Source organism: Sphaerodactylus townsendi, linkage group LG01 (assembly GCF_021028975.2).
Source record: "Sphaerodactylus townsendi isolate TG3544 linkage group LG01, MPM_Stown_v2.3, whole genome shotgun sequence".
Lineage (NCBI taxonomy): Eukaryota > Metazoa > Chordata > Lepidosauria > Squamata > Sphaerodactylidae > Sphaerodactylus > Sphaerodactylus townsendi.
In genome coordinates, this window is record NC_059425.1 from 80,082,728 (window position 1) to 80,106,989 (window position 24,262).

General features: G+C 43.8%; 1 protein-coding gene across 3 annotated transcripts in view; it reads right to left on the minus strand.

Annotated features, from left to right (window-relative positions):
• The window catches only part of KIF26B (kinesin family member 26B), a 399,021-nt gene that overhangs the window by 258,219 nt on the left and 116,540 nt on the right, over nt 1-24,262 (minus strand). For 2 of the 3 annotated variants that reach the window (XM_048484858.1, XM_048484878.1), the window contains one exon: nt 15,467-16,000. In XM_048484858.1, coding sequence (XP_048340815.1) covers nt 15,467-16,000 — 534 coding nt within the window. The remainder of the gene's footprint in view (nt 1-15,466; nt 16,001-24,262) is intronic. The other variant, XM_048484868.1, reaches the window with a different exon arrangement.

Sequence of the window (24,262 nt, forward strand, 5' to 3'; positions counted from 1 at the left end):
AATGGTTAAAACTGGAGTTCTCTCTCTCTCTCTCTCTCTCTCTCTCTGAATCAAGATTACTGATGCTCAACTGAGATCTTCCTAGCAACCTTAAGCATGGCCACCAGAGTAGCTCTTTTAAAGGTGACAGGTCATTAACCTCTATTCTTGAATCCTTGAACTCTTCAGGGGACAACCTAAGACAAGGGAGGTTATGAAAGGTGAAACACTGTCTAAATCTGCCTTAGAGAATATTAGTAGCATTTGAAGTCATTTCATTATCTGGGATTGATGCTTCATCACCTCTGGTCATGTGCAACCTCTCTTTGCACTTCAAGAAAATGAGGCCAGAACAAGTGTAAAGTTCAGAAGCATCTGGTCAAACAGCATTTTTCATTCATGTCATTCATATATTATGAATGCAGGCAGTTCTAAAAGACACCCTGAACCATACATACTCAGATTAGGGTCGGACTAAGACTAAGGGCTGTTTCACACATTAATATGTTTTGTATGCATGTATATAATAAATAAATGTTACATGCATATACAGACATAATAAAAGTGATGATAAATTAGCACAAAAGATAATATGGGTGATGATGACTCCTCAAGAAGAAATCAACTTGTATTAAAATGTATTTGATTATAATCAAGAGTAACTCTTTTAATGGACAAGTCTACATCCCTATAGGCTGAAAATAAATATGCTGTTGCTTTGACTGGACCATTTTTTGCTTTGTACATTCAATTCTTAATTCATATGTTCCTGACAAAATATTTCTGATAAAACTCATTGTAAATTTCTGTGGCAGAACATCACACAGGTGTAAAAGATGAGCCCCTACACATATTTGGCTGGCCAACATACGACAGAAAATGAGTTACAAGCATCAGTTACTAGCATGATCTTGGGTCAGCAGATGTGTAGCTGGGCCAGAGTGCGTCCGGTGCACACTCTGCATTTTCTGCCGCTACCCCCACGGTGCCCTAACCCCTCCCGTCCCCCCACATTTACCTTACCTCATTAAGGATTGTTACCTGTTTTGTCCAACAGCCAGCAAAACCCATCAAAGATAATGTGTCAGCCATCAGCTCAATGGTCTGATACTCAAGACATTACCTCACTTGGAACAGCAGGAAGAATCCTTTGTTCAGGGATTTCCTTGGCCCCAAGACATGCTTTTCCCTATAAAAAGCATGTCTCACACTCCAGTCAGTTGTTCAATATTATCACACCACCATGGTGGTTGGTAATATTGTTCCATTAGCATTGATCATCCAGAGCCTAGCCATTAGGTCTCTGTTTCCTGGACATCCACTACAAGATTGGTAAATATAATTTTTTGATATCCCTCCCTTCTCCATGTATATCCAAAACCTATCTTTCACTTCTAAATTATATCCTAGGAAACCTTGAATGCATGTGTTTTTACCCAGTAACTGAGTGAGTGAGTGAGAATTTATTTTATTCCATTTGTTATTTTCCCAATAAAAACCGTTGAAAAAGAAATCTATTTTCTCTGCTGGTTTCTTATGATGAGCTGAAGCCCGTATACACAGGCTATATATATAGCTGAAGCCCGTATACACAGGCTATATATATATAGCAATCAAGTTGCGTCCCACCATTGCGTCCCACCATTTTGGGTAACAACTGTGATCAAAAAAGTCAGCATAGGTTTCTGAAAAACAAGTCATGCCAGACCAGTCTTATCTCTTTTTTTGATAGAGTGACGAGCTTGGTAGATGAAGGGGATGCTGTGGACATAGCATACTTTGATTTTAGTAAAGCTTTTGACAAGATGCCCCATAATAGTCCCACAAGTAAGTTAGTGAAATGTGGACTATACAATGCTACTATTAGATGGATTTGTAATTGGTGGCCTTGGGCTAGTCACAGTTCTTTGGAACTGTCTCAGCCCCACCAACCTCACAAGGTGTCTGTTGTGGGGAGAGGAAGGGAAAGGAGCTTGTAAGCCACCTTGAATCTCCTTACAGAAGAGAAAGGTGGGGTATAAATCTAAACTCTTCTTCTATATTCTCCTGCAACTTACTTGTGAGTTCCATGATGATAATCAAATGTGTAGGGGTCTGTGGGGCCCATTTAGATTGAGACCTTGACATGTGATAAGAGGGAGCTGAAGTATCTCTGGGAAATCTATGTGCAGCCATCATTTCATGTAATTTCCCCAACAAGGCAAACAATTGTTCCCTGGGGTTGCAACAGGTTAGTAAAAAAGTGGGGTGGTAGGAAGCAGAAACCCCTTTTATTTGCTCATGATAATTCTGATTAAAATCAAGCTCCAAATACCTGATTTTTAAGCACTATTGCAAGCTACACCTGAATGGAAGTCCTCATGGCAGACCTTGATCAGTATACCATAATGTGCTACCGAAGGCTTTTGTGGCCAGTATCTCAAGGATGTTGTGGGTTTTCCGGGTAGAGTGGCCATGTTCCAGTATTTTTTCCTGACGTTTCACTTGCATCTGTGGCTGGCATCTTCAGAGGATCCTCTGAAGATACCAGGCACAGATGCAGGTGAAACATCAGGAGAAAATACTACTGGAACACAGCCACACAACCCAGAAAACCCACAACATCCTAGTATACCATAACTTTAAACATTCACTCTACAACACAGGAACTGTTCAGTGGCAGAATCTGTAACTGATTGTTTTACGAAGTGCTCTATTTCGTCTAGAAACTTAATTCCTTGACAGTTCAATATATTATTGTCCATTACAGTCTTAAGCAATCTTAGTGAGTATGCCCAGAACAAAGATAAATTGGCAAGGTTGTATTAAAATGTGTGCCTCTTACTTAAAAGCTGGAATTGGTAAGTTTCTACATTTGTTTTTATGAGTGTGGAATCTAAGGCTATGTTAGCATTCTCTTTTTTTATAAGTGTTGTTCATTTTGAACCCTGTTAAATGTCTGTATCCAAAAATGAAAACAACATTCAGGAAAGATTATTCATGTGACATGTGCCTAATTATTCATGTGCCATTTAATTCTGTATAATGAATTATTTAATTGTCTGCATGAACCTAAATTGGAACAAGATATAATGTTTTCTAAAAACTGTCATAAACATACCCACAATTTTTTTAAAACATATATATTTTTCAGTTGAGCACAATACATACTTGAGAAACATGTCATGGCAAGCTTCTTTTAAAAAGTATAGTTCTTCCCAGGATAGTTTGAGAATTATATTTCATCAGGAAAGTTAAACATCTTTATTAAATTTTGTGTGTTGCTTGCTGTTTGTTCCAGCTTTCTCAGACCCAGATCATAGTCTTTTTAGTAAATGACAACATCTCACATTCAAACAAACTAGACTGCAGAAAGTCCAAAATCCAAATCCTTACTAATTATGGTCTCATGTCATACGCTGTATTAAAGATTATCTCACTCTTTTTAAGAGCTCTCACAGATTGCTTCTTCCCATTATAGCTGAGTCATGGGGCTCTCATACTGGCAAGATAAGCCTCCTTAACTTTTTTCACTTGCTGGGATACTCTTTCCTTTTCATTTCCGTAGTTCATATGGTATCATGAAGGAAAAACAAATGATTCCAGGGTCATTAAGCCATGCATAAAAATGTCATGCAAAATCAAATCATACCAGAGTAATTGTTTTAAAAAGTTACAATTAGTATGAAATTCAACTTCTCCTTATGGCATCACAGAATGAAAACACAATTAGACCTACAGTTTGAGAGTCAGATATAATTAGCCAATTACTGTAATATATTAATTCAACTGACGACTTCTTGGTAAAAGGGTCAACTAATGACATGACTCTACTAAAACTAATCATTAGTAATCTGATGTTAAAAAACACATTGGCTAAGAAAAAAGACATTTCAGACAATAAGTAGTAGCAAAAATGGGGCTGGTTCTTTCTATGTTTTTTCTTCTTCCTTTGATAGAAGAGGCAAACAGGTGTTTACACCCTTCCTCCATGCAGCCTCCTAACCCATGTGGTTATTTTATTTATTTATTTACTACATTTATAGTCCACTTTTCTCACTGAGACTTAAGGTAGATTATGTAATTGAGTAAACATAATCAGAGCAATATTAGTCCACATGGGTCTTGCAACCCCAAAAATAACTGTCCTGGGTTTCAAAAGAGCTGCTGAGGGAAGGCGAAAGTAGGGAAGATGTCCAATCCTTGCTCTGGACCCAACATTGTATGTTATTTAAAGTATTTATTCGCTACCCTTCTACCATGTGGAATTCAAGGTGCCTTATGATGCAAATAATATAACAGTTATAAAACGTAACAGACAACAGTTCAAAATTTGTTACAAATGTCAATAAATAAAATACAATTTAATTAATCAAATGCAGCCCTAGTTGACTTGTCAACAAGATGAAAGGTTGGCACCCTGTTGGGCAGAGAATAGTGGAATATTTTTTGAAGGGATGAATCAATCTTTTGGGAGCATGGCTACAAGAACCTTTCCCAACATTATGCATGGCTGCATTTAGGTGCAGCAGCCTTCTATTACAGTGTCAAGGTTTTCTCTTATCGTATAAACAGAGAATTAGTACAAAAAAATAAGACCAGCCTTCACAAAGCAGCCAAGCATTTCTGGCAGACTGTCTAGACAATCCTACTGAAAGCTAATTTACAATGGGGAGATGCCCACACCAGGAGCCATTAAGTCTAGCCATTCCCACAGCCCTTGTTCTTGGGCATCAGTCTGACAAATTATGATGAAGAGGGCAATGAACCCCACTGGTGGATCTGCAATGCTCTTCACCAAAAGGTAATATTTTTTTCTGGTCCTTTTAGCTCAGCATTTCTAAAACGCAGTGTTTAGCAGAGATTTTGTGCCCAGCAGCCTCATCAACAAAATCATGTTCAGCTGTGCTATGTGTTTTACAGTTACTGCATCTTCCATGCAAATATAATGGAAGGAAAAACTTCGAACAACAGATACCAGAATCACCAGTGTTTCATTTAGGAATCTAAAAAAATAATGCTTTATGCTTCAAACCGTTGTTAGAATGAGTATGGTTAGACAAAGAGAGTTGTAGCACACTGAAGCAAACAAAAACATAACAGGAAAACAGTGGCAATGTGTGCTCAGCTCTTATGTTTGTTACTCTTTTACAGCATGAAACTGAAATTCAAGAGGTATAGCGTTTTCTGCAAATGTGGGTGTGATGAAGAAAATAACAGCCCCTCAGCTGTGTCATCCCTGAGCCTGTGGGAGCACTACTCCAGCAATCAATTATCTTTCAGAAGGGGTATGGGATATTGAAGGGAAGTACAGCAGAAGTTCCCCCTTAATGCAGTGAGAGATTTTTGTGTGTCAGTGAAGCTGGGAGCAAAACTGTAAGGGGTCTAAACTGTCGAGAATCTAATCTCTAGTAGAATCACTCAAGGCAGTATGGTCTCAACAGAGACACAAGTCTAAGATGTGTTCACCTCCTTCAGAGATCAATGGTCACATCAGTAGAAAAAAACAGACAATTCCAAAGGTGAATGGGATAGAGGATTTCTTAAAGGCTAGCTACTGGACACCGGCTGGAATCATAATAAATAATAATAATTAATAATAATAATTAATAATAATGATAATGATAATTCCCAAAACGTGAAGATTTATAGACACATAGCCAGCTATCTTGAAATCGATTATTCATTATACCTGGAGCTGGCTGACCAGACTACCCTGCCTTGTCAGAGCTTAGGAGTTAACTGGGGCTGACTCTGGTTGGGCAGATTCCTTGCTGATATAGCCAATTGTATATGGTTCAGTGTTGACATTACACCATGCTTCTGCACACCTGTAATAGTGGAAGGTGACACCGGCAGAGGATCTTTGGTAGACAATGGCAGTGCCACTTCAGCTAATCCTAGTTAATACTACACAAAACAAGGCAATGGAAAACCACTTCTGAAACAAGGATTCTGAAGAATCCTTGAAAACCTTATGATGAAACAATCTAAAATGAAAAAAGATATAATGCTGAAAGGTAGTACGCCCAGGTTGGTCGGCACTCAATCTGCTACTGGGCCAGGGTGGTGGACAAGTATGCCTAATGCTATTCTTAATGACACAACTGGACTAAAGATGAAAGGACATTCAGATGTTGATGTGAACAGATGCAAAAGGAAGGTCAAAAGCTGTTCAATGCATGTAATAGGAACATGGAACAAGAGAATCATGAATCAAGGTAAGCTTGAAATTGTAAAACAAGAAACAAAAATTGAAAGCTTTTATGCAAGTGTCCAGGAAGAAATTGATCACACACCTAAACAAGACATGCTGATAATCACAGATGAATGCAACACAAGACTATAAAGGATTAGGGTTGCATAGAGCTGTATGCAGTGGTGGGATCCAAAAATTCTAGTAACAGGTTCCCATGGTGGTGGGATTCAAACAGTGGCGTAGCGCCAATGGGGCTGGGCGGGGCACAATGAGGGCGTGGCCGGGCATTCCGGGGGCAGGGCATCAATCATTTCTCTGTTACTGTAAAAAAACCTCTTACTGTAAAAAAAAAGTTCCTAATTTCCAGCTGGTATCTTTCTGTCCATAATTTAAACTCATCATAGCAAGTCCTATCGTCTACTGCCAACAGAAAACACTGCTGGATCCCACCTCTGGCTGTATGTTGTATCTTATCCAGGAATTATAATCCCTGTTCTTGCTACTGGACAGATAGTGGTATGTGAAATAATATCACAGAATATTATTTAATACATAATTACAGAATATTACTTGACACATATTAAGGTCACAAGCACTCTACAGCTATAATCCAATGGGGGAAGACAAAGAAATAAAAGATGTGCTTATTAACATTTATGAATAATAAAAGTAAGGAATTTGCTCTCCTCCTCACTACAATGTCATCCTTTTATAGGTAATTATCTCTTAGTTGTACTCATTGTGTTCTTATTTATGTATTAATTAAAATATTTGTAGTCCACCTTTCCTTTTTGAGTCAAGGCAGAATACAAATCTTAATGTAAAGCACTCGAGGCACAATAACTGCCCCACTCCACTCTTCTATGCTTGCAGCCTACACTCCAATAAATAGCAAATAGAATACTCTTGCAGGGCCTCCTAAAAATTTCTACATATGACATTCCCTCTCTTCCTCTGGGAGCCTCTTCCATAGACTGGGAGCTGTTATGAATGGAGGTTGCTTTGCTGCTAAAACAAGACTTGGGTATTGTGGGTTTTCCAAGCTATGTGGCTATGGTCTGGCTATGGCTTCTTACATTTCTTACACTTCTTGCATCTATGGTTGTGATCTTCAAATAGGTTCTGTTCGTAATTGTCCCACTGGAAGTAACTGGTTGTCAGATAATGTTGAAACAGGGCTGTGATATCATTTGGGAAGATCTGGTTGATGAGTGTGAGGGTATTCTTTATTGGGACATTAGTGAATAGGGAGACCACATCGAACTTGATCAGTCTGTCATTGTAGTTGAGTTTCAGGATGCTTTCAGCATTGCCTAACAACCGGTTACTTCCAATGGGACAACTACTATTGATAGATGGGGTGGCCATGGGAAGCCCCCTCAGCTCCCTTGTTAAATAATGGAGTGTCCAGCTGCTAATATGGTGCCCCCTCACCGCTCTATGCCTGGGGCGGTTACATCAGGGTCTCCTCACATGAGGAGCCCCACCGGCCCCCCTCAGGGAGGTAGGTTTTAAATTGGGCCAGACGCCTTCTATTTATTTATTTATTACGTATTATAGTATTCGGCTAGTTTTAAGTGAGAGTTTTAAAGAATCATTTTATGATGGGGCCCTATGTATTTATAATTCGGTATGATTGCTCCTTGCTTGTTCATCAATCGGAGCTCTGGAGTCGAGGCGGTATAGTAAATCTAAAAAATAAATAAAATAAAATAAAAATAAATAAATGACTCCAGCCCACCTAATGTGAAACTATGAAACTCTTAGAAGGGGTGAGCTCAGCATTAGCTGAGGAGGTCTAGAGACCATCTTTTCCAGTATCTAGATGGAACATCTTTAGTAGTGGTAGCACAACTCTGGTTCTGATTCAGTTTGCACTGATGGAGCCAAATTAGAGCAAGTTTTCTTCACAAGCCCCATCTGTTAAGTAATTTAACTGAGGTGCCTAGTCAGTGGAGGCATGAACAGAGGCACAAACGGAGTGCCTGAGGGAACAAGGTTCATAACAGGAAAAGCACAAGCTCTGGGTCCTAGCACTTTCACTAGTAACTATCATATGATAATTTTCTGCACATTCTCCTCTCTACAGTAGGGTTGCTATCCTCCAGGTGGGGCCTAGAAACCTCCTGGAATCTCCAGACTGTAGTAATGCACTGCTGACCCAGCAGCACCATGGTAGAACGTTGGCACACCAACGGACCTACGGCCTTCTGGTCGCACCGCACCCCCACTCCTCAACCCCGTATGAGTCACGGGTCATGAACTATCTGGCTCAGTCACCGGGCGTCCCAGACAAAGGGACAATGGTCTTGCCCCCAGGTGAGGATTAGGCTCAGACGCTTACGCCCTCTCTCCATGCATCGAGCCAGGTGAGATCATGCATCACATGATGATCTCCCAGGTCTTCCTACGGTCTCCCCGGCTCATCTCCCTACCCACACTCCTTTACAACGCCCACAATGAAACTCCTAATAAAATTTTGCCAGAGACCAGCACAAGGCAGGTGAGTTGTCAGGATCACGTAAATCCCGCTGGCTTCCCTGTTACAGGCTGGACGCTTTCTCCACCAGATGGGAACCTCCTCCGCGTCTGCGCCTATTCCTTAGCTGTTTAACGCACTCCTGCTGGACGCACTACATGTTGGTGCCGAAACCCGGAACTCCTCGAACCTCCACCCTGCTCACCGCATTAAGCCTGGGAAAGGGTCAGCGATACCGGGTCTCATGGATCGGTAGCGATCCAGGGACCACCGCTTCGCATCGCTTCGTCCTCTGGATCGGGCAGCGATCCAGAGACATCTGGCCCTAGGGACACTCTCGGCCCCGAATGGAACACCTGGTGGAGTATGGGAGCTTGCAAAAAGCAGGGCTTATGACAAAGCACGCTGGATCGAACTTCAGAAAGCTTAGCATTGAAAATGCGGCAGGGTCCTCGTAGAAGAGGGAGGAGGCCTGCGCAGAATTAGCTCGAGGAGATTGAAGCTCAATGTCCATGTAGGTACCCAGAGGGGGGGGACATTGGAGATCTTAAGGGAACTTGGGAAAACATCGGGCGCACTCTTCGCGACAGAGCCTTTTAGCGCTACTGATGTCACTGCCTACTGACGTGAGACAATGTTATGTCAGCCATCAGCCTGCAGACCTGGCTCCCCCCCCTTTGCTGTAGAAGGTCAGCCCTCCTTCTCGACATCTTTCACGCTTCAATTTCAACCCGGAATTTTCTCTATCCACGCTAAATTGGGCCTTGTCCTCCTTCTGCCCCCCCCTTTGTTCTCCGCTCCGCCTATACTTCAAATTCTCCAGCTGCTCAGCCGCTGCTCCTCCCCTTGTCTTCATTTTCGAAGCTGCGGGCCACCGGTCGATTCACAGCTATAATGGTGAATGCGGGTTTCAAAATCCTCTAGATGCTTATTAGCCAACGCAGTCTGCAAAGGAGAGAAAGAAAACCCTGACGGAAGACGACATGCCGATATCTCGCATTGTGCCCTCGGCCCATTTCTAATAGATACCGAGATCGGGATGGAGCATTGTTCGGGCGGGTTGTCGAAAATCGCCTTTAAACTATAATATCGCTCACTGAGCTTCAAGCCAAAGGAGCAAGGGACGTAGGGAGCCACTAGCCCCCACGCGTGAGAGGGCATGCTGGAAGGCAATCAGCGAATCACCTAATGGTCCCTCGGACGACTGGAAGACCACCTTTCGTGATGCTCCTGAGCCCTGCACAATTTGTGATCTGGGAAAGCTGAAATTCCCGGCCAGCGGCAGTGCTTCAATAGGGCAGTCACCTTCATGGCTGGCGCCTACCGCCCCTACACCGCCAAGGCAGCTTTAATGGCTTCGATGCCTTCTCACCAACCCCAACGCATCAGATTGAAACCTGCTCTGTGGCCACTCCTACGGTGCGCCTTCTGGATGCTTCTTACATGCGCCTACAAGGCGTTTTTGAAAGTCCCCAATACTACACTGGACAGCCAACCCAAAGTTTTTCTAGCACCCTCGGGCCCAGAGAGCCTCAAAAGAGCCCACATGTTGAGTTTGTAGAACAGGCTCTAGGGAGGCCCCCTCAAGAGGCAGGTTGACAACGAGGGAGGCCCAGAGGCTTAACTCTGGCCAAGCCTTGCCAAGGCAGAACTTCTCCGCTGAGAGTGCCGCAGCCATCACAGGCTCAGGGAAGGAACGAGCTGAAATGGCCGATGTATGCTCCAAAGCTTGCCAGGATATCGGGTCTTTCGCTTCCATCAGAGACCAGCCTTCTAGCCGCCGCCTTCTACGCCTCCTTCCGCCATGAGACAGCCCGAGACTAGTGTCTCACCATTAGCGGCAAGTTCAGGACATTTTCCTCGAGGAATTGTGAGGCTGCCCATGGGGCCTACAACCCTGATGGAGGAGGGTCTCTCCCTCAGGAGGGCTAAAGACCCCAGGAAAGCCCAGTCAGCCGGCCTCCCAATCGCCCAGCTGGGGAAGACTGATGCCCGCGTCTGCATCATCTCCCCCCAGTCTGGAACCAGCCAAGATCCGCGACTCCTCAAACCCTTCCTCTCGGAGCTCCCCCCCATGAGATCTTCGTCTGCTCCAGCTCAGTATAGTGATCCCATCCCCGCGACGGAGACCATTAGGGCTGGTTCCTTGCCAAAGCCTGGCCGCTGGAACAGGGGTTGTCTACATCATCCCAGGGGTCACTCGACTCTATGCACCAGGGAGCCATCCACATCCAAGTATGGACAAACATCCGCCCAGCAGAAACTGCCAAGTTCATCCTGAACACCCTGCCTCTATGCTCTCACTTAGAGTCTAATCTAATCGTTCAGCTAATCTAAATCTCAGTGTTCTGCTCCTCCCTCTCTACGCCTATACTTCCTTGCTCTGCTAGCCCCTTCTCTATTTCCAAAGTCACACACATGCCTCCGCCAGTGCTCCCCAGAATGGCACGCATTTTTTTCAAAAATCTCTGCAGAGTCCACATACAGACACTGAATTCGCAACAGAAAGAAATGCTGGACGGAAGAGGGATCAGTCGCGTTTTGAACAACCCTCACCTCAGAATGCCCCATAGCCAATCTACAGGGACAATAGGGGCATGGAAGGCATGGGTGGAAGATGCACAATGGCCTTAAGCCACAAAAGTCCTTTCTCGTGGAAGAAGAAGCCCCTTGGTCTCCCTCCAGCTGTAAGCAATTTCAAACCAGATCTCATAGCCTCTGAGCCTGTGCAAAAGCCCCTAGAAATCAAAGCTCCCAGTGGCAGCAAAATCAGCTGGCAATTCCTCTTAGAGAGAGCAAGTTCTCAAATCAGAGTTGCAATCCTCCTCGTTACATTTGAGCATGTGCTCTGTATGCCTATGTATGTTCTGTGGTGTCTTGCCCCTTTCAAGAGACCCTAAAGTTTTCCCCTCATAAGAGGGGATTTTCCTTTGTTTCTAAGCTATGCCTTTGTGTGCTTCAATTAAAGTTTTTCTCAACTTCTGATTATGTGTGCTAATGTCCTGAAAGGCTACTCATTACAGCATCTCACTTTTAAACGGGACACACAGCTCTGTGGCAAGTGTTCCCTAGGATGGGCCCGATGGGACCTGCTTCAGTCACAGCTTCCATCTTGGTGAAGGCTTAAACCTTCAAAACTCTTCTTCAAAGCCTCTCCTTGAGAACCTTGCTTTCCTTCATAGATCCCATCTAGAGTTTACACTGCCACATTGGCGTGATGCCAGAATTATTTTCTATGCTCCCACATCTCCTGCTGAGCTGCCTGGCTGAGTCACGAAGGTGCCACGGGGCTCTCCCAACTCCACATTCTGCCTATCTTACACAGCCTCGGCCAGAAGGTGAAGAGTGAAGCAAAGCTCCAAACCGGCCAAAGTCCTCTTTACAGGAGGGGAGGGTAGGAAGCTGACTTCCAACCCCCCCCCCCCCGCCTTCTTTCTGCACACACCTCCTTCTCTAATGGGCTGACGACACCCACCTCTAGAATCTAGGATCCTCATAAAGGGTTTTGCAAACCCTCTCAATTTGCTGGTTGGTGTGATCAAACCTCAAGCCCAGGAACTGCTTTCTTTGCATTATTTCTCTAAATCTCTTCCTATGGATTGCTATGTCTGATGATATGACTATAATTGCCGGGTGGAATTGTTTAAGATTGCTTTGCAAAAAAAAAACCCACACCTTCGGGACGGTGGATTTGGGATTGTTTTACAAACAAACATCCGACCTGGATGTGACCTCTCCACTTCTCCCTAAGCTCTCTCGGACGAATTCCCTCGCACCCACTTGTATCGCATATTAACGTTGCCAGATGTTGCAAAGTGATCAAGATTGTCGGAATGGGCCAATCCGCTATAAGCTTCAAGAAGCTTAAGCCCATTAAACAAGCTAAAGAAAGGGGAGTAGTCCCCTATCTGACCCAATCAAGCACCGTACTCATCAGCAGACCATATCCAAAGTATCGCTCTTCTATCAATCATTCAAAAAATTGCTTCGCCTCATACCAGGGCTGCCCAGGTCCTCTTCATTGTCATCTACCTAACCCCAGCCAGCCAAGCAAAACCCCTGGGAAAAGCTGCTGTTTGTTTTTTCTCTTCCATACAGGAGTCCAGCTTCGCCACATGCCGAGGCCTGTGCCCCATCCCCGATGGAGCTGGGCGGAAGACTCCCCTGGAGGAGGATCCAACCCAGTCCGCCTCTGTCGAAAAGGGGCCCATGGCTGTCTCCCCAGCTCTGGCCGAGATGGGAGGGATCTCTGGAGCCAACACACCCATTCTTCCACAGTGATCACAGCCTCCGCTGGGGCTACCTCTGGGGAACGTGGGCCAGCCTGGGCCAGCTGTGGCTCAGAAGGTTGGATGCTGCGTGTTGCTATCCTCATCTGGCCAACGCTTATTCTCTCTCCTCTCTGCGTAGCACTCTGGCTGAAGCTTGGAGTTGCAGCCGTGGGACATTCCCAGGATAGATTAACCCCTGGAACTCTCAGCTGTTCTCAGCTTTCAGCGAGTATTGTTGGAACGCCTTCTCTCACAACCTTGCTAGCTCGCGTGAGAATCACTGAACCTGCAATGCCTCAAAGCACTATCCCAGTAGCTCTCCACACTCTTGAGAAATCCATGGACTCTAGCACGCCATCGCTCTGTAGCTTTATAGTCAAACAGCAAGAGCCATGCATTGGGACAATTATTGTCCAACCCGCGGGTTGCCTTCCTTCCGTCAATACATCATCCAGCCTATGTATGTCATGAAATAAGCCATGTTTAATTACTTGCTTTACTGTGAACCAACTTCTATTGCTGAAGTTATTGTATGCCTTAATTTTTGGTGGTATGTTATTTGTTGTTATGTATCACCTGTGCTTCGTGTTCGCTTGAACTCTCTGCTACAGTTTCTCTCACCATCGCTTCTGCCTCAGGCTTCACCTCGGAAGCCTGGGCACAGCCACTCAGCCTCGTCCTCTTCCTCGACCCCTCTTGCCGAGAAGCACGCTGGGCGTTTCTAGCTGGGCATGGAAGCCAGTGTGTTTCTCTGAACTTCCCCTGTGGGAGTCCCCGGACTTGTTTCCTGCTTAACACCAGAAGACTATTGGCCGGCTACTGTGCCCCTTGCGAAGTCTTCATCAACTCCACCTCCATTGCTCTGGACGCCCTTGGCCTCCTGAGCAGCAGAACTTCGACAAGCTTAATTTTGTAGATAATCATGTCAGCCATTGATTATTTGTTGTTATTGCATCACCTGTAGGGTTGTGGAGAATGTACATAATATGTGTTGCTTTAATCTCTCTGATAATTCCCGGTTGATTCATATGAAGGTACGTGAGCTGCAAGAAGTTGTATCTAAATCTTGAAATATTATGATACTTTGCCCCATTGGTGGTCAGCCCTCTGGAGTTGGCTGTCGGGAGAGGATGGTTAGAGTGCTATTGTGCAGCTCTGCATTGGTTTAATTACGACCACCGTTACCTCGGCATCGGATCTTGTTTACGCCTCAGTTATTGTGTCTAATATTGCCTGTAGCACGTGTAAGAAGCTCTCCCCTCGAACTTCCCTTTACACTGCGAAGTTCCAAGTTCCGAACGTTACACAAAGCAGCTCGGCCAGTTTGACCAGACCAGTAGGGCGGAGGAGACAAGCCGCCCCTTTCAAATCACCACCCTAGCATTTCTCGGGTCCCCCCCTTCTAAAATGTAAAAAAAGTGAGGGAGATGTAGTAATGCACTGCTGACCCAGCAGCTTGCCGGTGGAAGTAGAAACGCTAAGTAATCTAACGGACTCCACGGCCTTCCTGGTGCACAGCACTCCCACTTCAGCCCACTCTCAAGTCCCCGTGTCATATGAGTCACTGGCTCAGTCACCGGGCATCTGGCTCAGTCAGACCCACGCCCCAGACAAAGGGACAATGGTGGTCTTGCCCCCCAGGTGAGGATTTCAGGTTCAGGCAGCTGCGCCTTACGCCCTCTCCTCCAGATCGTGAGCCAGGTGGTGGAGATCTGTATGCATCACATGATGATCTCCAGTGTCTCCGGGTTCCCCGCCTCATCTCCCTACCCACCTCCTTTACACGCCCACAATGAAACCCTAATAAAAGGTGCCAGAGACCAGCACGAGGTAGAGTTGTCAGGATCAATGCAATCCCGGCTGGCTCTGTTGCTGACGCTCTCCACCAGATGGAACCTCCCATGCTCCTACCATTCTTAGCTGGCGACCCTGCGGGGATGACTACACCAGACTACAGACATAAATCCCCCTGGAGAAAATAGTTGCTTCAGAGGGTGGAGTCTGTGATATTGTACCCTGTTGTTTGGCCCATTAGTTAGCCTGAATATGCTGCTTTCATTTTAAAAAGGAAGTCTCTGTGCCTTCTAGAAGGCAAAATGGAAATTTTCTGTCTAATTCATGCAATGGAAAGTAAAATAATTTCATGTTTTCTTGTGATTTTCCAATTATTCCAAACATCTGTAATAATAACAATTGACTCTCCCTATGTAAAATATAAGAATAATGTCAAACATTTGATGATTGAAAATCCAGAGTATAAGTATTTTAATTAATATATGAATATTGTCAATCTGTTCTACAAATCCGTCTGTAAAACTGAAAAAGAAAGCAATCTCTATATTGTCAAAATTATTATGATGCAAAGCGGCATCTTTTGCAAGCAACTTTAGGTTCTTGGGGATAAGGCAAGATGTATGCATCTTTTGCAAGGTTCTTTTGCTTCATTAATAACCATGTCTTTAAAAGTGTCCAAGACTGTGTACCTCATTTAAGGGAAGGCAAAGCTGCATTACTGAGAAGATTACCAAAGAGTTTAAAGATGTTTCTTGTTCTACTTACTTGATAAGGATACAGTGTAACGCCATTTGTTCTTGACAAAGACCAGGTGCCATCTAGGTACTGATGAGCCTGGATAGCCACAGAATTCAGGATGTTACCATTGCTTGGACTGGTGGCCATCTGTACACTAACCTTTGTCTGGTGTCCCAAGGAACCATTTTTCTTCTCTATCCCATTAACAATCCCTATGTTGTTAGGTTTCCCGGTGAGTTTGTTAGGCAGGAAGCTGGCATAATTGGAAGTAGCATAGGGAGCAGACATGTATGCCCAGTCCCTGGGTTGCAAGCTGCCCATATGTCGGGATCCCACTAAAGTTGGAATAGTGGGAAGGGGAGGTGGGGAGCCAGGAGAAACATCACAATGTTCATTGTTGGCTGCCTGTTCAAGCGTCAGCACCATTTGAATAGCCTCCTGTTTCAGCTGGTTCAGGTGTGTAGCACATATATCACACCGATTGTCCCTCTCATTCCAAGCCTTCCGGGTAGTATTAGGCACTTGTAGCTTGTCATGGATTGCTGAAGAGAATGCTGGGTCCTGAAAATCAAGCAGAAGGGAAAATAGCTGTTATTCTGGGTTAAAGATTATTTCGGTTCTACACTTACAATGATGTAAGAAGGTGGATGTAACAGTCTTCATGATTCCACCAGCTATAAACTACTGGTCATATTCATGAATCCTTGAGAGATACATTTAGGAGCTGACTCATGAAGATTTACCCAGTTGCTTTTCCTAAGTGCACCATTACTCATAATGCAATTTCAATCTTACAAAAATCATTACAATGAATTAGGTTCATAATTTAAACTAATCATAGTTATTACCTATTATGTTCCTTTGTAAGTTCAAAATTAACATATGTATTTTCCACTATAAAAAGCAGTTTTTATTGGTAAGTTAAGAGAATCTAGACATACACAAACAACAGTTATCTTTATATATAAAAATCTAAACGTGTGTTTGTCCCTGATGGTCTCCCTCAGAAGCTGCTGCACGGATCACCCCCAAATTTTCACAGGACGTTCCTCCCTGTTGCGGGCAGGTAATCAGACCTTCAAATCGCTGCAAGTCCATACCTGAGCCAGGTAAAATGTCTTTTTCCTGGCACACCAGGCCATGAAGCTGTTTGTATTTAACTGTCACCCTCAGAACGTTCGTGCAGCATGTCTGTGGCCTGAGGGGTTGGTATGCCCTTAGAATGTTCGCTCAGATGGCCAGAGATGAGCATTGAAAACAGTAAATAGGTCATACTGTGAGGTAATATGAGTGGAAATGAAACACATACACACTTTGCCATGTGAGACGTCAGGTGGGGTTCTCCCCCCCCCTCACATGCTGGTAACTTTCACTCTCTGTGCCTCACCCACTGCTACCACACAACACACATACTCTCATACACATCCAGTTCATCCTCACACATCTCACTCTGCCCTCCCTCACATCCAACCACCACTTACCCACTTCCTCACCCATATTCGCCACAGCTCTCTTTTACTAAAAGCGAACTGGAGTTTGCCTTTTTCTTCTAAGAAAATCCGCGGCGTGGGGGCGAACCAACACTACTGGCTCCGCTTCTTTTGCACATGGACCTTTAAGAACCCAAGGAACTGGCCTCAATCTGAGTGCCTCACCACCCTGCCTCTGCTGCCTGACTGGGATAGCCTCCTTGCCCCAGTTCTGCCTTACCCAAGCCAGGACTGTGCGTGTCAACCAGCCTCATGGACAGCGGGATTCACACTCTGGACAGTTCTGTTGTGGAATGGGAAGGGTTACCTTATACTAAAAAAACAAGACAGCACCATATAACGATGTGCATTAAAAAGGGAAAGAGGGATTCCATTTGACCACCCCAAAAGGCTATGCTGCGGATCATTGGACCTGCATGGACATCTGTGTGGGTTGCGGACTGTGATGAGAAGGACAATTGCCACAGCAACGCGTGGCTGGGCCCACTAGTCTGTATATATATAAAGCTAACCATGTATGTGTTACTGATGCCCTAACGCCGAAACGCCTGGAAGGATCGCCACCAAATTTGGCCACGACGTCCGGTCCCCTGGTGGGCATGTTTTGGCAGCTTCACCAGGCTCTGAGGTCATTCCCGAGCCTGGTAAAACTCATGTTTAGGGAAAGCCACCACGGACCAATGAGGGGCCGCTGTATTGCAGGGGGCCGTGCCTTGTCCGCCTTTGCCTTGCCGTGCACGCTCCCACCGGCCGAGGCCCCTGCTGAGGAGCACTCACAGCAAAGCGCCATGGAAACCGCCAGTCAGCCTCTCCCCTTCCTCCTCCCTTCCGCACCGAACTCACCACCCTCAGTGCACCGGGAAACAGCCGTGGACAATCACTGGCACAGGAAGGAGGAGTGTGCCAACCAAAGCTGCTTGGAGCAGCCGGTATGCCACTCCCCTTCCTCCTCCCTTCCCTGCCTTGCTCCAAACCGCCAAGGACACACAGGGAGAGGAAGACGGGTCATCCCACGCCAACCCGCAGGGGACAGCCGGTACGCCTTTCCCTTTCCTCTTCTCTTCTGTTCTTAACCCCCCCCCCCCCCGCCCACGTAAGTCACAGCGAAGAATGGCCGGGTCTGCTAGTTATCCATAAGAACGGTTTGAAAGAATGCCACATTGACAGGTCAACATTGTTTAGTGGTTAAGAGCAGCGGACTCACATCTGGAGAACAAATCTTGTTCCCTATTCCTCCACAGGAAGCCTACTGTGTGACCTTTTAGACTCCCTAAAGGTAGAGACAAGCAGAGTATAAAAACCAACTCTTCTTCTTTTCCAGACTTCTGGTCAAAAATCTCCTTGAAAACCCAGCTCTCTGTGCCTCTACCTTCAGATGTTAGTCAGGTGAGGGGTGCCAGACTCCAGGTAGGACCTGGGGATCCCCCAGAATTACAACTCATCTCCAGACTACAGAAATCAGTTATCCTGGAGAAAACAGATGTTTTGGAGGGTGGACACTATGGTATTGTGCCCCACTGAGGTTCTTGACTTTCCTAAGCTCCAACCTTAAGCTTCCAGGAGTTTCCCAACATGAATCTGGCAACCCTATCCCCCAACCCCCACTGGTGACCGGGGGAATTGGTCACCCTGTCAGATGGAAAGTAAAGACAAGGCATCCTTAGTAGTGGCACTTTGTTTCTGGAATGCCCTCCTCTATGAAGTTTCCCAGGTACCTAGATAAGAGCCCAGAAAAAATGTTTCTTATCTTACTCATTGTAGTTGATACTTTTATTGGCTGTTGTACAAACTATTGGAAGCAAAATAGGGCAAGAATATTTCTTTCAAGAGGAGGCCCATTCTGAAAGCTTTGAAAATACCTTGTTCAGTCCCTGATTTTGATCAGGATCTGCATCCCCAGGCACACTACATTATTTATCCATCTTCTATCACAATTTACAATGGAATCCTGGGTTCTTACAAGCATATATACTGGCCTAGTTATATATAAAACAACAACATTCATAAAAACTTACAAGGTAATCCACAACTGCTTGCCAACGAAGATCAAATAGAAAAATACTAACAGTTCATCCACAAGACATTTAACTGACCATCATATGGTTTAACTGAAAGCCAATTCAACCAATAGCTCTCTGGAAAATCAATGCTTTACTACAGAACCAATGAGAAAAGTACAACTCTTCAGAGGGGCTATTTCAGTAGGGTTGCTCCCCAGCCAAGGATGCTCTCTCAGTCCTTTGGGATGGTATGGAAAGTAGGAACAACTTAGAGGAGCAAAACTGGGGCATAGGTATATACCAGGAGAGACAGTCCTCAAAACATGCTGGTGCCAAGTGATGAAAGTTAAGATCCAGCACCTTAAACTTAGCCTGAAAACAAACAGGCAACCAATGAAGCTGTCTTAGAATATGTTCATACTGGAATTCTCCAGTTAAAAGACAAGCACCCCACACTTTGCACTAATAGAGGGTTTTTTTAAAGCCTAGACCCATGTAGATTATGATACAGCAGTCTATCCCCAAGGTTACAGTACTCTGGATCAGGGTTGCCGGTTCAGTTGCCGGTTCAGTCACAGCAGGAAGGTAACATTTACATAAGATGTACTTGAAAGAAAGTGCTTTGGCAACTATACCATCAGACTTCTTCAACAGAAAGGCTGTGTCTAAGAGTGCTAGTAAACTCTTTACATAGCCTGGAAGAAACAGACTAATCCTACCAAGGGTAGGACTGCAATCCCCCTCAACGACACTTACAAAAACAAGTGGCATCACTTCCATATCATCAGGATTCAGTTTCAGCTTATTCTGCCCCATCCATTGGACCAGTGGATCAAAACAGCCACCTCTATAGGTTTAGTAAAACAAAGATCTGAGTATCATCAGCATATTAATTACACCCAAACCCAAAACTTTGGACAATCTCTGTGGCCTTCCGTATAGATTACAGCATCACCAATGAAATTCCTCTAAAAATTATCAAAAAAAGATCAGGGGAGTTCATGAAAATGAGTGAGTGAGCAAAGTATCTATGCAAAAAACAAGATGCATGTAAATCTATGTCAAATTTATACAATCATAAATTCCAGAAATTCAACATAACCTGTGGGCTTTTTGACCAACTTCTGAATAAGCCTATCAATAAAGTCATTTGTCTCTTCATTACTCTAGGAAGAAACTGTTGCTCAAAAACTATGTTTTCTTAAATGAGAACATAGCAATGGTTTGCTGGATCATTTTAAGGTCTATGCTGGTCAGTTTGTTGTTGCCAAGTCATAAGAATGATGATTATCCTGGTTGTGGAGGGTTTTCCAGGCTGTGAATGCATATCCTGTGTTTGGGTGGAGTCCATTGTTCATGAACTTAGAATGCCCTTGGGGTTTGCTTTTGGTATTTTTAAGTACTGGTAGCCAAGCTTTGTTAATTCTCAGAGTCTCTTCTTTCCTGTTGAAGTTGTCTTGGTGTTTGTGAATTTCAATGGCTTCACTGTGCAGTCTGACAAAGTAACCTTCTGAATTGTCCAGAATTTTAGCGTTTTCAAATAAAATGTTATTTCCAGTTTTGTTTAAGACATGTTCTGCAACTGCAGATTTTTCAGGATGGTTAAGCCGATAGTGTTTTTCATGCTCCTTAATAAGAGTCTGAATGCTGCGTTTTGTAGTTCCTATGCAGACTTTTCCACAGCTGCAGGGGTATGCGATAGACTCCTGCACAAGGGAGGGGGTTTCTCTTGTCCTTTGTTGAGCGTAGCATCTGCTGTATTTTCCTGGTAGGTTTGAAGATGGTTTGTAGGTTATGTTTCTTCATCTGTTTCCCTATTTGATCAATGATTCCCTTGATGTACGATAGAAATATTTTTCTTGTAGGGGGCTGTTTCTCCTCAGTCCTCTGGGTTTCTCTTGGTCTTAAAGCTCTTCTGATTTCTGTTGTGGAGTAGCCATTAGCCTGCAGAGTCCAGTCTAGATGATTGATTTCATCAGGGAGGAGGTGAGGTTCACAAATTCATTTTGCACGATCTGTCAGAGTTTTGATTATACCCCTTTTCTGTTGCGGATGGTGGTTCAGGTTTTTATGTAGATACCAGTCTGTGTGAGTTGGTTTTCTGTATACTGTGTGGACCAGTTGATGATTGGGTCTGTGAAAGACCAAGAAATCTAAGAAAGGCAGTTTTCCTTCTTTTTCCATGGAAGCTATTGGTTTAACCATCCTGAAAAATCTGCAGTTGCAGAACATGTCTCAAACAAAACTGGACATAACATTTTATTTGAAAACACTGAAACTCTGGACAATTTAGAAGGTTACTTTGTCAGACTGCACAGGGAAGCCATTGAAATTCACAAACACCAAGACAACTTTAACAGGAAAGAAGAGACTCTGAGAATTAACAAAACTTGGATACCAGTACTTAAAAACACCAAAAGCAAACCCCAAGGGCATTCTAAGTTCATGAACAAAGGACCCCACCTAAACACAGGATTTGCATTCACCAATACTGCTGCTGCTGCAGGGCATGAAAATGTGAATCACTCCCTGGACTGTTAAGTATTGCAAAACAATACTATCAACCACATCTTTGCATAACAAGTTCCACCCAAACACTTACTGGTTGGTTCCCCACCCTGGGACATGGACAATATATACCCCAAATATTCCCTGCTCTCTGGACACAGTGTGTAACAGACTTCCCTCTGTGATACACCACTGAAGATGCCAGCCACAGATGCAGGCAAAACATTAGGAACAAGATCCACCAGACCACTTAAATCCTAGGTGAAGGTGGGAGGAGGGAGGGAGGAGGAGGGAGGAGATCTGAACCAAAACAAACAGAGTTCCACATAGCTAATGTTTGTATACTGGAAAAAGGATGCTGACTATGCCAGAGAGGAGAGGATAAAGGAGTATTCACTGTTGAGAGGTCATATTAATTACACTCCATCTTTATTATATGTTCAAACATTTTATTTTCACTGTTTAACTACCATGAACAGCCTCTCAGCAGGCTAAGATTAATTGATTAATAAATCATGATACCTCTTCTAGACAAAGTGGCTGAAAAGTAACTCTGTCAATAGAAGCTCAAAAGAGGCCTCCATGAGAATGGAGAAACATCAGGGGACTGAAACTTATTGACAATTCCATTTAGTAAGAGAATCAAAGTGTATCAAGAATGGTGCACTGTCCCTATTGTATTTTGGTTAAAAAGTAAAAACTGAAACTGAAATTATATCCCCTCTTTCTACATAATAGAGACCAAAAGTGGTTTACATTATTCTATTCTCTTCTACTTTATTTTCACAACAACCCTGTGAGGTACTTTATGCTGGAAGAGAGAGAGATTTTCCCAGGTCACCAAGCAAACTTTCGTGGCACAGTAAGATTCAAACCTGAGTCTCCTAGATCTAATCCAACACTCTAACTGCTATGCCACACTGGTTATCATCACCATAGTTATGGATAATCTCAAGTAAATCTGTATGAGAAGATAAGGATCTTAGTATATCCATGAGAGTGTACAACCATCTATATTATTTTGTATTTAATGCAGAACTTGGCACTGTAAGAAACTCAGTTTTTATTCTCCTCCTCCCTCCCAGAGGGGTTGGACTACAAAGAAAACTTAGAATTTTGGAGAATATAAGATTTATCAGAATATGTATGAATGGCTCACAGCTGAGTTTCTCTGCTTGTATAGATCCTTGTTTCTCTGTTACATTTAATATGGTTTGATTTAAACATTACTTGGGTTTAGGAAAAAACCTCTGGCCTCTCACACAGTCTCATTTGAAGTAGGCAGCTAACTGGGCAAATCAACTATGTGACAAAGCAGCTATACAGCCTCATGGGAGAGTCCTACGCCATCATAAATGTTACATGTCCCTTATCATCATGCTTTCCTTCTCTCAGTTCTCATTTGTTTCCGGCCATTCTGGCCTTTGCCGAAAGACCTCTCAAAAATCTTGGCTGCTGAACTGATTCACACACGTATACATTGGATCCACTAAGGAATCTCAGCTTGAATTATATTTAACTAAATTAGTTTTAATTAAATGAGACATTGGCCATTTCTGGATGCACAGCTTACCACAGATTTTCCCAGTAGTCAAACCTTGTGTCTTGTAAACATTTTCTGTGAAATAATTCCACATACCTCCATTCCCACCCACCCCCCACCCCCCATCCCCCACCCCAATCATTTCTCCCTTGTTTCTGCAGTTTCATTTATTCCACATGCTACTGTGGAAAACCTATTATTCCTAAAGGGATGTCATCTGTGAGGCAGAAGAACAACCCTCCCTTTTTTTCTTTTGCATAGGTGCTCTAACATTACTGCACAGTTACATTGAAGCAGCAATTCAAAAAATGATTCAGCCTCCATTTCTACTATTGAGAACTACCCACACAAAATGGAAGCCAAAAACACCGACTGGAATATGTGCCTTTACCTGAAGGAAAAGAAAGACTAGACCACTGCCCCTTTCTAACCACAATTTTGGTCAAATTAGAAATGCAGTAACACAACATTGCTACTGCAGCAGTCTCCTGTCAATTTCTCCCAGCAAAAGCAATCTTCCTTGTCAATTTCACTTGTTCCTAACTATGGACACAGTGTATCTTCGCCTTAATGTCACATTGCTAATTTGAGATGAAATTGACAAAGCTGTAACTATAAATCTGGCTTGTGCCTGCGCCTTATACATGATCTTTAATATAACTCAGTGATCACATCAGATTTTCAGTCATACCTATACAAGAACAGAAGGGAAGAGAGGGGATCTACCTTTTTTCTACAGCACCTTCAGCAATTTGCCCCATGTTTGCTTTCTGTCTAACTAATTAGGCTGTAAAAATCTTAGCCAGTTCTTCTGCTTCAGTTCCTTAATACAACAGCCCTGGTGTTGTTCTTTGAAACTTAACCACCCCTCTGCCCATGGGCTTGACCATAACTACATTTTATATTCAGAATCAGACGCAGTTCAGCATGAAAGAGTCCGACTGCTATTATAAATAAATCTCATGAAATAAAACCTTTCCTGAGGCTGAACAAGCAATATAAATATTCCAGTAACTGTGGCAGTTTCACTGCCTGAGGATACCCTCAAGGCTTATCATCCATGATTCATTAGGAAGGGGGGATATTGTTGGGCTGCATAATTTTGCTTAAATTTGTATTTCTACCTGTTTGACTTTGTAAGCCACTTTGACCTCTTTTGTGGAAGGAGAGCAAAAATACTAAAATATTTAAATAAACAAGATAATGCATCACAGCAGTGTAAAGAACAGACTACATTCTCAGCATTGGCACGATAAGGCTGTACATTAACCTGTCCTCCCAG